The sequence below is a fragment of the Dendrobium catenatum genome, unplaced genomic scaffold (genome assembly GCF_001605985.2).
Source record: "Dendrobium catenatum unplaced genomic scaffold, ASM160598v2 fragScaff_scaffold_938, whole genome shotgun sequence".
Classification (NCBI taxonomy): domain Eukaryota; kingdom Viridiplantae; phylum Streptophyta; class Magnoliopsida; order Asparagales; family Orchidaceae; genus Dendrobium; species Dendrobium catenatum.
In genome coordinates, this window is record NW_021319400.1 from 171,147 (window position 1) to 186,646 (window position 15,500).

The window sequence follows — 15,500 nt, forward strand, 5'->3', positions numbered from 1 at the left end:
TCCTTTTCCTAAATAAAATATTAGCAATTGAAAAATCATAAGCTAAACAAAAATCCAATATGGTCTTGCCACCTTCATTCGTCGTTCCAAATCCATGGCCACCATGAATACTTTTAAAATCATCTATCTCTTTACCAACATGTCCATTTAAATCTCCTCCAATAAAAACTCTTTCTTCAAAAGGTATCTTTTGTATTAATTCTTCTAAGTCATTACAAAAATTTAATTTAGAACTCATATCCAAACCTACTTGAGGAACATAAACACTTAAAATATTAACAATATTATCACCAACAACAATCTTTAAAGCTATAATTATATCTCCAATCCTATTAATTTTTATAACATTATCCTTTAAACTCTTATCTATAATAACACCTACACCATTTCTAGTACGACTCCTACCCGAATACCAAAGTTTAAATCCTAAACTATCAATTTCATTGGCCTTCTCTCCAACCCATTTAGTTTCCTGAATGCACAAAATATTTAACTTCTTATGAATCATAATATCTATTACTTCTATTAATTTTCCTGTAAGGGAACCAATATTCCAAGTTCCTATCCTAATTTTAGTTTCATGGACTAGCTTCTTTGCCCACATTCGTCCTTGATGTGGGAACCCTTGTATATTTAACATTGCACCCAAGCGCCAGTGCAGCGGCCCTTGTACACTTGTCACTGTATTCAGGCCATGCAACGCATCGCTTCTAGGGGACGCTCTAACATTAACACAATTTCTTAAAGGATTCATACTATTATTGTTCGACAAGTTTTACGCTGGCTGTCAACTACCTAACGCAACCCTCCACTTTTCTCATACAAGACTTGAGACATAACAATGACAATGTTAAAAATAATAAAAAAAAAACTATCATGTTCTTTGATGACAAATCAACTCCAACAATTGATGTCTATGTGCGAATCAGCCTCTTTAGCTTGAGGAATGGCTGATGAATTCAGAATTCCATCTCGCTATCCAGTCTCAACTCTCAATTGCTTTATATACGATTTTTCTGATACTAATTTTGCAATTAGTGTAGCTGAGCTTTACACACAAAAGCTGGTGGTAACTTTTTACTGGTAATATAAATATAAAGTCTATGGGTATGTGCAAAGTTGGCATCAATAACAGGCACATCTTCAAAACTCAGTTATTACATCAACATGATCCGAGAAATAAGCTTTTCCTCACGAAGACTATAAAGAAAAATATAATAAATGAAGAAATCACCTGTTTTCTACGTGAGGAATACCAGCACAAAAAGAATGATAAAAAGAATTAATAAGAAGGCTATCAGCATAATTTGCCCCTTCGCTCCAGCCTTCTTCATGACCATCGCAACTTTTTTCTGCAACAATAGATCATTTCCTTTGTAAACCACTCGAGGCATATTTGCCAGATTGAAGCGATAGAATGACAGTAAAGGAACATAAGAATTGAAAGAGCTAACCTGGACGAAGTCTAGCCGGTTCGCCGTAGTTTCCATCTCTGTGCTAAGTTCATCCAAGATCCTCTCCTATTGAACAGTAACCGAAACATCTCATTAATCTAAACCTTGCTCAAATGCAGGAAACATTATCTGAGACCTCATTTCTTCAAGTAAAAAAATCGGTAAATGTTGGTTGTAGTTATATGCTTTTTGCCTTAAAGATTGAGCTATTGCCATCTGCAGTATCAATTTAGCAGCCACTCTTTTATTGGCATAATACAACTCTTATTCTTGTTGTAACAACCACATAATTTTACAGAATAAAATAAAGAAATATCAAACAACTGTTTTTTTACTTGACCATCTTAGAGTTCATGGTCCTTCATTGGATTTATTATTCTGTGTGAAGTCCGGAAGGTCTCTGGAGATCAATAAAAATGGGCGACGTCACTAAAAAAAATGTACCGCGCTCGGTACCACGAGTGCTTAACTGGACGGGAGAACCATCCAGTGTCAGCACAGAATAATAGCTCCCTTAATTGCGGTGGTATTTTTAGCTATCTTATTACCTGTCCAATAAGTTCATCATGTATTGTAAGCCCGACACCTCCAATTCTCTGAACACTTGCGCTTAGTTCATCCAACTCGTGATCTTGTTGCCTGAAGTATCATTTGGCCGAATTAGCAATCGGTAAAATGCCATTATATATTACAAAGAACCACCATTAAAATGATAAAAGTAATCAGCCTAAATAGTCAAGACCAGATCACAACAAGCATTCAACAATGGTCCAAAAAATACTTAGTGAGGAGAAGAGACAAATAAGACTCCAAATCGCCATACCTAATGAATCAAAACCCAGGAACAAAGAAGAAACAGACACTAATGCGATGAAGAAAAAAGTATATTCATCCAAAAAGGTAGAAAAAATATCAGTAGAAGAATGATTAATCCATCTCTATATAAAACAAATATTTACTTTATAAGAAGCATCTGCCGATCTGACTCAGAACTGATGATATCATCACTATCTACTGTGGAATAGTAATTTGATCGATCAATTGGAAGCCTCATCAAATCTTTGCGTGTCCCATTGTGAGAAATAATCTTCTCCTTCCCAGATTCGACAGCTTTTCTCACATTAGCTACCTAGTTAATTCATCAACTGACATGAATTAATCTCTGCAAACTAACAGTAAATGAATCAAGGAGAACAAATGATCTAGCACAAAGGGGCATACTTTTAAAACATTAACCATTCTCATGAGAAAATAAACCCTTAAAAAGGATGATTATTCACAACTAAGGAAAACAAACAGTAATATATAACTAGAAATATAACATAGGGTGCGACAATACACCCCCAATTTGTACTTACCTGGTTATGAGCAGATGTGGTCCACCTCCTCCTTCTTTCGAGCTCCGCATCATCAAGCCCATACCAACCTGGATCTCTTGCAGCTACAGCAATAGCCTTATTCAATTCATCAACCTTTTGATCATAAGAATGGAAGGTTCAGGAAAACAACTAAGCAAAATTTCAGTATAACCAATTATTTATTGAAATATTTTAAGAAAATCCAATATTTTGAAATTAAAAAAAAAAAGCGACTACTACAAAGAAACAACAAAAATATCACCTCAACATCAACAAAATGTAGTGAAATCAATAGCATTAATAACAATACCTGCCATTCAATACTCTCGCAATTTGTAAGGAGTTCCTTGGTTAGATGAACACGCTCCCCTGTTTCAAAAGGTGTTTGCTCCAATTCACGAAAAGTAACTTGTAGCTTGTCAATCTACAAAACATAGTCACGGAGTAACTTATTCGACTCACAATCATGGTCATTCAATAGTGGGGTACACCTAATGCTTATTGAAGAAACACAAAAGGAAAACTTTAATAGTTTAATATGTCAAAATTCGATGGGGGTCGTGCATCACATGTTATAGAACAAATTCAATGAAAAAATAGCAATCCTGACATACAGAGTCTTGAATTTCCTCTTTCACAATATAAAATGGATCTTGAGCAGAAGACATGGTATGTCCAAATGCAATTCCTGAAAATAGGAATGAATAATTCATAAGTGGAAGTGTAAAAAACCATATAAACAAAAGCATTAGAGCAAATCTAATGGCTTCCAATTGGATTCATCTTTCAAGAATAGAAATAGTAAACATACAGGGGCATATCTCCATAGACAAAATAATAGATTAATCAAAAAGACTGATAGGTGTCTGTCTTATCACTTAAAAATCAACAGATCTTAAGGAGTCATTTTCCTTCAAATTAAGCCTTGTAAATGAAAAAAAAACTCTGTAAGGATGAAAACCAAACCAAATAAGATGAAACTACAAAAAAGATCACAAACATTCCTAACATGCAATAGATGGTTGGTCTTCAAACAAGAGTTGTAACTAAAATGTTTTAAATATACAATAGAAAAGGAGCTTGGAAATGGCGAAAGAGAAGAGGAATGCATAATTTTCCAAAGTATGTTCAACCTGTAGCACGAACTTCAAGAGCAATAGATATGCATAAACTACGTAATGAAGTCACACTTCATAAAACATTTTATTTATTTTGCAAATGCAAAGCAGCTCACCAAGAATGGATGCCAAGATCCAATCATATCTTGGTGGCTTTACATCTTTTAGGCAAAATTTTTGAGTATCAAACCCTTCTGCTGCTTCTTTTTTTTTTTTTGCATGACCCAAAACCTAAAGTTTGCAATACCAAACTTCAAACACTTTAATAGATATTTGGAAAAAAACAACCTCATTTCACTAGGCAGCAAAGAGATCACCTCTTCAAGCCAGAAGAATAATGTAGAAATATAACCACTGCAATAAAGATTATAAAAAAAAAGCTTATATTATATAGAAATCCAAAGGATCCAATGGGCATAGCAATGTAGGTTTTAATGCGGTTTCAACAGCCACAGATTTTAATACTTTATAATAGTTATTCACATAAGAGAATCATAGAACCTGCAAATTTACGCCCATAAAACCGGTTCTTAATAATAACCCTTAGCTTATCACCATGAAATTTATGCGTTAATCACCCACACAATAAAGTGTCGGCAATTTCTAATATTTCAATCAACTCATAACAAGGAGCTCTTCAGTATGATAGAGTACAAATCTTTCATGTCTAACAAAAAGAATTGCCAAAACCATTGTCTAGGGCCTGTTTGGATGGCATGATTTAGGCCAGATTTAGGCAAGATTTGAGCTAAATCATGCCAAACGCCAAAAAATACAAATTTAAATTTTACGGTAAGTCTAATCTCTGCTTCACGGCGTTTTCGCCATTTTTGCCCTAAATTCCGGATTTCGTAAATCCGACTTTTGGCTGATTTCGTAAATCCGACCGAAGAAGCCAGCAAAAGGGGAGAAATATCGTTACCTTCGCGGCAAGCTCCCGGCGCGACTTCCGATCTGACTGGAACAACGTCGTCGGAGGAGGCGGAGAAGCTTCAAATCTTTCAGAACTCTACTTCACGCTAAGCAGAACAGAAACGAGTAAATGCAGAGGAGAAGCAAACCCTAGACAGGCAACGGCAAGCAACTCATTCGAAGCTCTACCCCACGCGAACCAGCGAAACCGAAGAGGGAAGCTCTGCCTCACGCGAACGGCAACGAGGAGAACGAAGAGGAAAGCCAACCCGCGAGCTTAGATTAATTCTTAATAATTTGTAATTAGGCATAAATTAATTAGCTTAATTAATATAATTTAAAATATAAATATTAAATACTTAATTAGATGATTATTGATTAGTAGCGTAAAAATTAATTAAAGAATTAGTTAGTGATAGAATATTTAATTGATTAGTTAGATATTTATAAATATAATTAGTAATTAAAATTTTATTAAAATAATGTATCAAAATTAAATAAATAATTAGTGTAAATATTAATTAAATGATTAATAATTATATATTATAATTAAATGATTACTTAGATAGTTATCATTATAATTAGAATTGAAATATTTATTTGAATAACACCTAAATAAGTTAGTACTTATTAAAATAACACTCTCAATTATAGTATTCATAATTATAATTTATTGGTATTAATTAAAATTAGAATTAATAACTTATATTTAAGATACAAATGTCATATAAGTTAATCGTCTTAAATCCTGAATAGTATTGTCAAATAGTCTCACAAGATTTATCAAAATTTAACATATTTTTTACCAAACAATTTTTAGGATTTAATCCTCTCAAAATTTTATAAATGTAGATTTAGAGGATTTATAAATCCTACTTAAATTAAATACTACATGCATCCAAATAAGCCATTAGAGTGCTTCTCATAGACAAATAACAAAGCATTCGACCACACAAATTAACTCATAACATAGGGCAACATTTACTATTGGAAAACTTACATGGAAACTAAATTTAAAACCAAAATCACATAGCAAAGCAGAATAAATTCCAAATAAGAAATGCATGTAGAAGTTCTCATCACCCAAACTTAGCATATATTTGATTATTTGATGGGATCAAGTACCAAAACCTCGAAGAGAGACCAGGAGGAAAAGGGTTATCAACTTTGAAGTTCCATCTTCTTGTGGATGGTAGAATTGGTTACTAGAGCGTGTGTCAAGTCTGACTGGAAATGAAGCTGATCAGTTCATAAAACTTTTAGTCGGGTAAGAAATCGAGAAGGTGGGTGAGCAATGTGAATCGTTGTGAGTCAGCTTTACAATTTAATTTGATCTTTGAATATGTGCACACCGACATGAAATATGACACAAAATTATCAACATATTTAAATATTTAAGTGTTATTATATGAAGGGAATCTTTTCATGGCTATTAAATCGATCACAAATAGGCTAATCATTTGGGGTCAAAATTAACTTGTGATTAAACAATCAAATCAAATTGCATTTGTGGAACAACTCATCCCAAACTCATTTTTTTTATAACAAGTTGGTGCATAGAGTTAGCAATAGGATGTCCAAAGCAAAGGCCTATTGCAACTAAATTTGAAATTCAATGGCCTATAGGTTTGTGACAGTCTTGTGAGTTGAGATTGGCATTCTAAGCAAATTGGTAATCTTGACGTAGGTGATATTTTTCAAGGGTTGCTTTGCATGTTAATGCAAAGTTGATAATACAACAACAATGCATTATTCTATTTTTATTGTTTTCATGTCAACAAAATATTTGGAGAGGTATGATTACATTCGACATGATTACATATGAATGTGTAAGAAAAGATTTATGCTGATTATAATTATACATTCTTATCATGAATACTATCATACAAAAATGCCCTCTTAAAATATATGACAATTTCTTGTCATATATTGCTACTTTAATTTGATGATTTGATGATATATATTACATTATTATCATGTAGTAGGTTGCACCATTTTTATTATTAATGTTGCATGTTCTAATACCTTTAATAAATAGCAGCTACTTGTTGGTTTAAGTATCAAATTTATACATGAAGCTTAAGAGAATTATGATCATAAATTGGTATTTTACTTTCCAAATTTAAAAATAAGGGTAATATTAAGTGGGTTTATCAAATTTAGTGAGAGCCCCTCACAAAGGTAGGTCGCATGCATATTGTGAGTGTATCTAGTGTTAGGTGTGGATTCTAATTGTGTTGATTAATCGGGTTGTTTTGTTGCCTCAGACATCAAGTTTGTCTTGCTTGCTCGAGGTTGGGTTTGGAAGCATAGTTTGAGGGTTGAGCACCCCAGCTCTGATTGAAAGAGAGCAGAGTACTACAACGCTCTAGATTTGGCACAGCGGCGCTGCGAGTTTGAGCGCTGCAACATCATCAGGCAGAGGCTTAAGCATCGCAGCACCCCAAACTGGCGCCGCAGCGCTGCCAGACGGGCTGGACAATTTTCTTTTTCGTTTTTCTCAAGGGCTGCGTCCCTTGGTGGATATAACTTGCTTTCTCTTGTATTTCATGGGTGTAGATTGTTATGCGTGGAAGATATAAATCAACCACCCAACTTGATAATTCAATTATCTTGATCGCAGATTTTAGATTATTTGCAAATTGTACTCTCCAAAATTAATTCCAAAAGTACAAACAATAAATAATTATTGTTTTTCTTAGAACTTATTAAAAGAATAATTTCAATTAATAAATTTGAGGAAAAAATAGAAACAAGAACATAACAAATTTTCGTGGTTCAAGTTCTTGCGAACTCTACATTTATTGGGCAATCTCGATCATCTCTTTTGTTCAATACTTGTGAAAATTGGATAAAAGAATTTTATATATAGAAAATTATTTCTCAATATATTCAAACTAGCCAACACTCAGCTAAATAGAAAACTAATAACCTTGCTAATATATACATCGACATTGAGAACGGTGTATGTGAGAAGAGAAGTAAGGAGAGAGTGAAAGAGAAGAAATATATGTACTTATTTCTCCCTATTTTCATAGTGAATTTTTTGGTCTGATGTGGCTTCGTGGTTTTATCCCTAATTTGAGTTTCTCCAAGTTAAATCCTAGTATTCTTTACTTTCCATTGTTTTTACTTTCTTACTTATTTCGTCATTGTAGTGTTAACTCTCCATCCCAACATTTAGTACATAATGTATAGATGATTTTGTCCTAGATGTATATATAATATACTTTTATTCCGCTTATTTTACTTTTTTAATTCATCCTTCTGGTTAGATGGGGAATATCATGCTAGTTTGCTCAGAAACAAGGGGTTGTATGAATTGGTGTTTGGTGTTATCGGTTGGGATTTTTAATTTGAAGCAGCACATTATGTTTTTCTTTTTTTCTTTTGGGGACATTTTGGCCTATCAAAGCAAATTCACACATAACACGACCTCTTTTTTTTATAGCCAAAACTTACAACTATCAGATCAAAATGAGCTACGTACAACTATGTAAAGAAACAAGTTTCCACCTTCTACATTAGTTTCTCTTCGTGATAATATTATATTATGTAGGATTTTTATTTTTCCCTTTGACGAACCTGTAGGCTTTGTACCAAGAAAAGTTATTCTGTGCGGAAGCGGAATCCCGTCCGAATGCCTAAGCCCGCGGCTCGGTACTGCGGTACCGAGCGACGATACCTCTCGGTACCACAGCTCAGTATGGCTGACGTGACTTATTCTGATTGGTATCCGAATGTAAAGATGTGTTCGACATCCGCACAGAATAATCTCTCAGCACTGAGACCAATGGGAAGAAATGCTTTAGGAAAATAAAGTTTTACATCACATAAGTTTGGGAATTCTGCATGCATTCCCATCTTAAGTGTGCTTAGGCCGGCTACTGCCAAAGCAGACACAGCATCTCTAGCGATGCCAAATATGAAGGACTGGAAAGGACTGCGGCCTTGCAGTTTACAGATGCTGTGTGCGCATGTGTGCCAGGCCATGATGTACACCTTACAATTTTTGACTGATATATCTCCAGCGTCAGCAAAATTAACCCCTCACATGCTCCTGCCTGCTTACTTCTGTTTATGTGTGCATGTGCTTTGCATACGCGATATCTTTGAACAACCATTGTTGGATGTCCTTTCCTGAATCTATGCATGAAATGTCGTGTAATCCGTGCTATGTTTTTTTTTATTTTTTTATAATAATTTTTATATATGATTCAGACATTATTATGTGTGGAGATCGAAAACAAAATGTTATCCGGAGACCAATCAAAATGGGTAACGTCAGTGATACCGAGCCGCAGTACCCAGCTACAGTACATAGCATAGAAAAGACTTGATACATTCTGATTGATCTCCGGATATCCAAATAGAATAATTAATCCCTTCTCCCAACTCCTGAGTTGAAGGAGAAATTATTGTGTACGCAATCCGAATGCAGAGAACGGTTTAGATGCTGCGTATTTACTGCTTATTTTGCTGCGTATTTTTTTGATATATAGTATTTTCTACGTATTTTTTACATATTTATTGTGTGTTTAGTGAGTATTATTTACTTGCTATTTATTTGCCGCTTATTTACTGTGTATTAAAAAATACACAGCAATTCGGACCGTTCTCTACGATCGGATTGCGTACACAATAATTTCTCGAGCTGAAGTGGGCTTTGTTGTGCCATGCTTTGTTATCTGCTAACTTCTCATTGCTAGGTAGCCAAAGTTTGATGTTGACATGACATTCCATGTTTTATTTATTTATTTATTTATTTTTTTCATTTATCATATTACCTCTTTTCAAGCTATGTATTTAGATATCTGAAAAGAAACATTCACAATAAACACTAAACATATGAACCCCTTATAAAGGCAAGTGTACAATTTAATTTTAGGAAGAAATAGATCTAAATTTTATTTGAGATGGCTTTCTTATCATTTTTTAAACAATTTTTTATACTAAAAAACTTTTTTGAGAAGCAGTAATAAAGCCGTCACAATCAAAGTTTTAGTCTTACCGTAACGTTCTTAAATTTAATCTCTTGGTTCTACAAAATTGATCCTGATTTGATCCCTTGACTATACATAATCGACCCTAATTTTGTTCATGAGAGAAAATTTGAGATTAATTATGTATAATTTAAGAATTAAATTGGAGAAATGTAATATTCTTGAACTAAATTTACCACATGCAAATTATTGCTGACTTTTTTGAATTTTTTTTTCTCAAATTATAGGTTATTTCAAAGGTCATGACCTTATGAAATGCAAGTTCTATGCTTCAAGTTGATCTTGTGAGACCTACTATTTGAATGTTTTATGCTTGAAACTGCTGGTTGTTCTGTAAAGTTTGCATTAAGAGAATTCCTAAAGCCTAAACAAAATACTTTATTTAAACCCAAATCATAATAACTTTTCACCAGGTGGACCATTAAATTTATTTAGTATTGGACACTAAGGCTTTGTTTGGAACAATTATTACGTCCTTTGATCGGACGTAGAGCTACGTTTGGCCGCCAATAACATGTCGCCACGTGCTCTTGCTCTTTACCGCGCGGCCCGACGACTTGACCCGGACCGGAACCCGGGAATGCTATATTTGCGTATTGAGAGGTATTACTCGGTATTTGCTCGGTATTGCTAGGTATTGCTTGGCAATAACGAGAAATACCGCTCTGTGAAGACCAATACCGAGCAAATACCGAGCAATACTAAGCAATACCGAGTTGTACCGAGTTTTTCTCTATAAAAACTCGGTACAACTCGGTATTACTCGGTTTTTTCTCTGTATTGCTCGGTATTTGCTTGGTATTGGTTATTGTCGAGCAAAATCGACCAATACCTAACAATACCGAGCAATACCTAGCAAAATCGAGAAATACCGAGCTATCCTGGGTCCGTTCCGGGGCGGGTTGTCGGGGCGCGCGGTAAATAATGAGAACGCGTGGCGCGATTCTACTGGAGGCCGAATGTAGAGCTACGTCCTGTGACCGGACCAAATAAAAGTTCCTTTATTTGGGACGACTTTTTTGTTGCTCTTAAAGCAGCTTTCTAATATAAAAATTGTAAATTTTGTAATTAAAAAACTGCTTTAAGAAGCAACAAAAAAGCTGCCATAAACGAAGCCTAATTCCAATGTCATAAAAAGTGATTTCTAATAATCTTGAAGTGCATTCCAGAACTTGCGTTGGCACAGCTATTGATCTTGAAATCTATTAAACCAAATTCTGATCAGTTGGAATTCAATGTCGGCTTGAGCTTCGATAGAAGGCAAAGCAGATTTCTGGTTCTGCTATTCCCAATTGCTTCACTAGATATCAAACTGAATGTCGAAAGCCTCCTTTCCATGATGCATATTTTATGACTAATTAATGCCTTTCTAGGGACATAAATGGCTTGATTTAATTTCTTGGCTCTGCAATATTTTTCTTCTGCAATGGCGAAGATAGCTCCTTTTCTTGTTTGTTTGTCATTTTTTCTTCACCGACGAGCTTTCAATTAGTTGTTAGGCCAAGAATGAGCGATGGGACCAAGGTTAGAAAAGAAATGCTGTCGAGTAAGATTCATTCCTCAGCCTAATGATTGCGTTGACTTACAAGAGTCTAACATAAGATTGATGTTGAAAGATTCATCTTTTGGTCCACCTTCTTAGCCTTCCTAGTTTTGATATATGATCAAATAATTTTTATTGATCGAACATGAATCTCGAGGCAAATTTGAATTGGAAATTTTCGAAATTAAATATAGAACCACCCGAACTCTAATTTCGACAAACTTATAGTTGAACTGAAAGTCTCGAAAAGTCAAAACCCATTGACATCAATTCGACTCAATCTATGCCAAATGGGTCCAAAGCTATAACCCGAAACGCATTTGGAAGATTCAAACTATAAATTGGATGATCAAATGATTTTCAAATGTCACATGCTTATAGTCAAATAGAGCGGTTCGATGCGTACGAGACGAATTCAACTAGCCCAAGATTGTCAAATTACGACATCATTAAGGCACTCAAATACTCAATAAATGGTCCACGATCATGAGAATCAATATTGACCGTCCATTCAAAACACTTCTAACATGCCTTTGAAAGTCATATAGGAGAATTTTGTTTAGGTCATTACCACTTGGTTATTGAAGGGCCTCTTGATGGACAATGAATGGAGAGATCATTTTATGTAAGGGAGAGCATTTGGAGACAACAGAGGAAGAAGGGAGATAATGGATCTCATAAGAGAAAGAGAACGCCGCATCGTACTCAATGAAAGAGGATGCCATCAAAAAGGGAATCCAAAACAAGAAAAATCACGATCCCACCACGCACACCCTAATCTATTCTTTTGTAAAGAAGAAACTCTCAACTATTAACATATTGTCCTTTTTGGTCTAGCTCGTGATTTTATCATATTGGTATAACTTTACATTATGTCACCAAACCAAAAAGTACGCTCATACATGAGCATGCTTAACTTTAAAATTTCTTAAATTTTAATCGTTATATCAAAAGATATATCGATTTTTTAGAATTTAATTTTTTTGTATTATTTAAAGGAGTTTCACATCTGTGATTAACATCCTCTCTACTAACTACGAGAAATTATTCTGTACACAGTCCGAACGCAGGGATAGGTTCGGATGCTGCGTATTTACTGCTTATTTGTTGCGTATTTTTTGTGTATTTAATTTTTTCTACGTATTTTTTGCTTATTTATTGTGTATTTAGTGAGTATTTAGTGAGTATTATTTATTTGTTATTTTTTGGCAAAAAAAAATCTGTATAAAAAAATACGCAACAAATAAGCAGTAAATACGCAGCATCCGAACGTGTTCGGATTACGTACACAATAATTTCTCCTCTACTACGGCACCTTATCTTCAGTGGAACAAAGCAAGTGTGTGTCTGATGTCGGTGAATGACCTCACTAAGTTTTACCAAAGGATTAAAAAAAAGAAAAAAAAAAAAAAAAAAAAACATTCAATAATTTTTATTGGGAAATAAACATTCAATAATCATTGCAATATGAGTTAATTTTGACATTCTCCGCACGTTATTCCTGATTAGTCGTGCAATATCGTCGTTGCAAGTCTTCCGAGGAAAATAAATATATTCTTCTACCTAATACTACCGCCTGCAACCAAATTCCTTTTAAAAATATTACCCCTTCACAGACCTATCAGAGACTCCCTCCTATTCTAATAACCAATCGCCATCCCCCACCATACTCAGCTTCTCTCTCTCTCTCTCTTCTCTGTATTCTCCTCGCAAGCACAGAAATGGCGAAGAACCACCGCTTCGTCTTCTCCGAGCAGCACTCAATCCCCGCTTCCGCCGATTACTCCGGCAACCGCAAGGCGCCATCCCCTCTCCTCCGCTTTTTCTTTTTATCCTTCTTTGCAGTAACCTTCATTATCCTCTGCTCTTCCACCATCCTCCACCCTTTTTTCTGTAAGTATATATATACGTATACGCATCCCTCTCAAGAAAAACAGCTTTTTTTTTTTTGGGAATTGTAAATCAGCATTTTGATTCTCCTCTGCTTTCCTTGTAGATTTTCCCGTGACAGAGGCGGAATCGCAGATACTGAACAGAGCGTCCTCGTCTCTGTGCTCCTTCGTCATCAACAATTCCATTTGCTGCGACCGCTCCGCCTTTCGCACCGACATCTGCTTCCTGCACGGCGACGTCCGCACCCACTCGCTCTCCAACACCATCTTCCTCCAGTCCGTCGTCCTCCGCCAGGAAACGATTCGGCCGTACACTCGCAAATGGGAAAAAACCATAATGGCCATCGTATCGGAGCTCCGCCTCCTTGCCATCGCCGGCCCCACCGTCTCCTGCGACATCGTCCATCCCTTCCCCGCCGTAGTCTTCTCCACCGGTGGCTACACCGGCAACGTATTCCACGAATTCAATGACGGTATTATCCCTCTGTACCTCACCGCCCATCACCACAACCGGGACGTTGTCCTCCTCATCCTCGATCACCACAACTGGTGGGTCTCCAGATACGCCGAAATCCTCTCTCGTATTTCCCGATTCCCTCCAATCAACTTCTCCAACGACTCCCGCACTCACTGCTTCCCCTCCGCCACCGTCGGCCTCCACATCCACGATGATCTCACCATCGATCCAACCCAAACCCCTCTCAACAACTCTATCATCGGATTCCGACAGTTCCTCGACGACGCCTACGCCCCTCGACTCCGTTGGCTTGAAGTCGCGGAGAAAACAAACCTGGTTCTTGTTCTTAGAAATGGGTCTCGAACTGTGGAAAACGAGGGGGATTTGGTGGCGATGGCGACGGAAATGGGGTTTCGAGTGGGTATTCTAAGGCCGGAGAAGACGACGGAGCTGGCAAGCATTTACAGGGTTATGAACGGGAGCGATGTGATGATCGGAGTGCACGGAGCAGCGATGACGCATTTCCTGTTTATGAGGCCTGGAGCGGTGTTCGTACAGATAATTCCATTAGGGACAGAGTGGGCGGCGGAGACCTATTACGGGGCTCCGGCGAGGAGGATGGGGTTGAGGTATGTGGCGTATAAGGTGAGGGTGGAGGAAAGCTCGCTGTGGAGGGAGTATGGGAGAGAACATCCGGTGGTTAGGGAGCCGGGGAAGATTAATGCGAGGGGGTGGGAGGAGACCAAGAGGGTTTATTTGGATAGGCAGAATGTGAGCTTGGATTTGGGGCGGTTCAGGAGAACGCTGGAGGGGGTTCGCCGGTATTTGGACGGAGGAAGGCTTCGGCGACCGGAGGAGGCGGAGGAAGAGACGGAGAGGAGGCAGAAGTGAAAATCTTTGTATACAATAAGTCTCGGTAGTTATTTTGTCCCTTTCCATAAGCGAGAAAATACTTGTACTATATATAAATTAATCATTAAATTATTTATTAAATTTTAATTAAAAAAATCTTGATATAATTATTTAAATTTGATAAATTTATTACTTATTAGAGTTTGGTAAGGTTTTTTATGAATTATTTTGGTCTTTAAAACACAAATAATTTATCAAAATTCTAAACAAAGCATTAAGTGTTGATAAAGTTATTCTATAATAATAATTGATACGGCATCACAAAATTATCTTGATCAGGCACGAATCTCGAGGCAAAATCTAGTTGGAAACTTCAAAAGATAATTTCGGGAGCATATGAACTCCGATTTCAGCGAGCTTACAGTCAAACTGAGCGTCTCGGAAATACAAACCCTGAGCGTCTCGGAATTACGAACCCAACGACACCAAGATCAATCCAATCCGAGCCCAAATGAGTCCGAATCAAAGGTTCGAAGCGCTGTTGGGAGGTTCAAACCGCAATTTGAGTTACCAAACGGTCTTCGATTTTGACGAGCTTATACTCGAATCGAACGGCTCGACGAGACGAATCCAACGAGCCCAAGATCATCAAATTCCGAAATCATTAAGGCCTTCAAATGTCCAACGAACGGTGCATGATCAAAAGATTCGATATCGGCCGTCCATTCAAACCACTCCCTGTTTGCCCTTGATCTCGCGCCTATTTACGGGCTATGCCACTCCAGAAAAACTATAAATAGAGCCCTCATTCTACACCAAGGGGACTCAAGTGAAGAGAGAGAAGAAGAAGAGAAGGAGAAGGAGAAAGGGGAATAGGAGATTCCTCACCTCCTCGACCACCGCCGCCGGAG

General features: G+C 36.6%; 2 protein-coding genes across 2 annotated transcripts; one reads left to right on the plus strand and one right to left on the minus strand.

Annotated features, from left to right (window-relative positions):
• Positions 1–1,110: 1,110 nt before the first annotated feature.
• Positions 1,111–5,111, minus strand: LOC110102975 (syntaxin-61). The gene is made up of 8 exons (XM_020831541.2): positions 4,853–5,111; positions 3,427–3,500; positions 3,123–3,236; positions 2,813–2,926; positions 2,414–2,583; positions 2,003–2,093; positions 1,455–1,520; positions 1,111–1,352 (listed from the first exon to the last, which is right to left on the minus strand). The coding sequence occupies exons 2-8, from the start codon at positions 3,478–3,480 to the stop codon at positions 1,242–1,244; spliced, it is 720 nt and encodes a 239-aa protein (XP_020687200.1). The 5' UTR covers positions 3,481–3,500; positions 4,853–5,111; the 3' UTR covers positions 1,111–1,241.
• Positions 5,112–13,109: 7,998 nt separating this feature from the next.
• On the plus strand, positions 13,110–14,641 carry LOC110104450 (alpha-1,3-arabinosyltransferase XAT3-like). The gene is made up of 2 exons (XM_020833590.2): positions 13,110–13,281; positions 13,385–14,641. Exons 1-2 carry the CDS (start codon positions 13,110–13,112, stop codon positions 14,626–14,628), a joined length of 1,416 nt encoding a protein of 471 aa, XP_020689249.1. The 3' UTR covers positions 14,629–14,641.
• Positions 14,642–15,500: the final 859 nt, after the last annotated feature.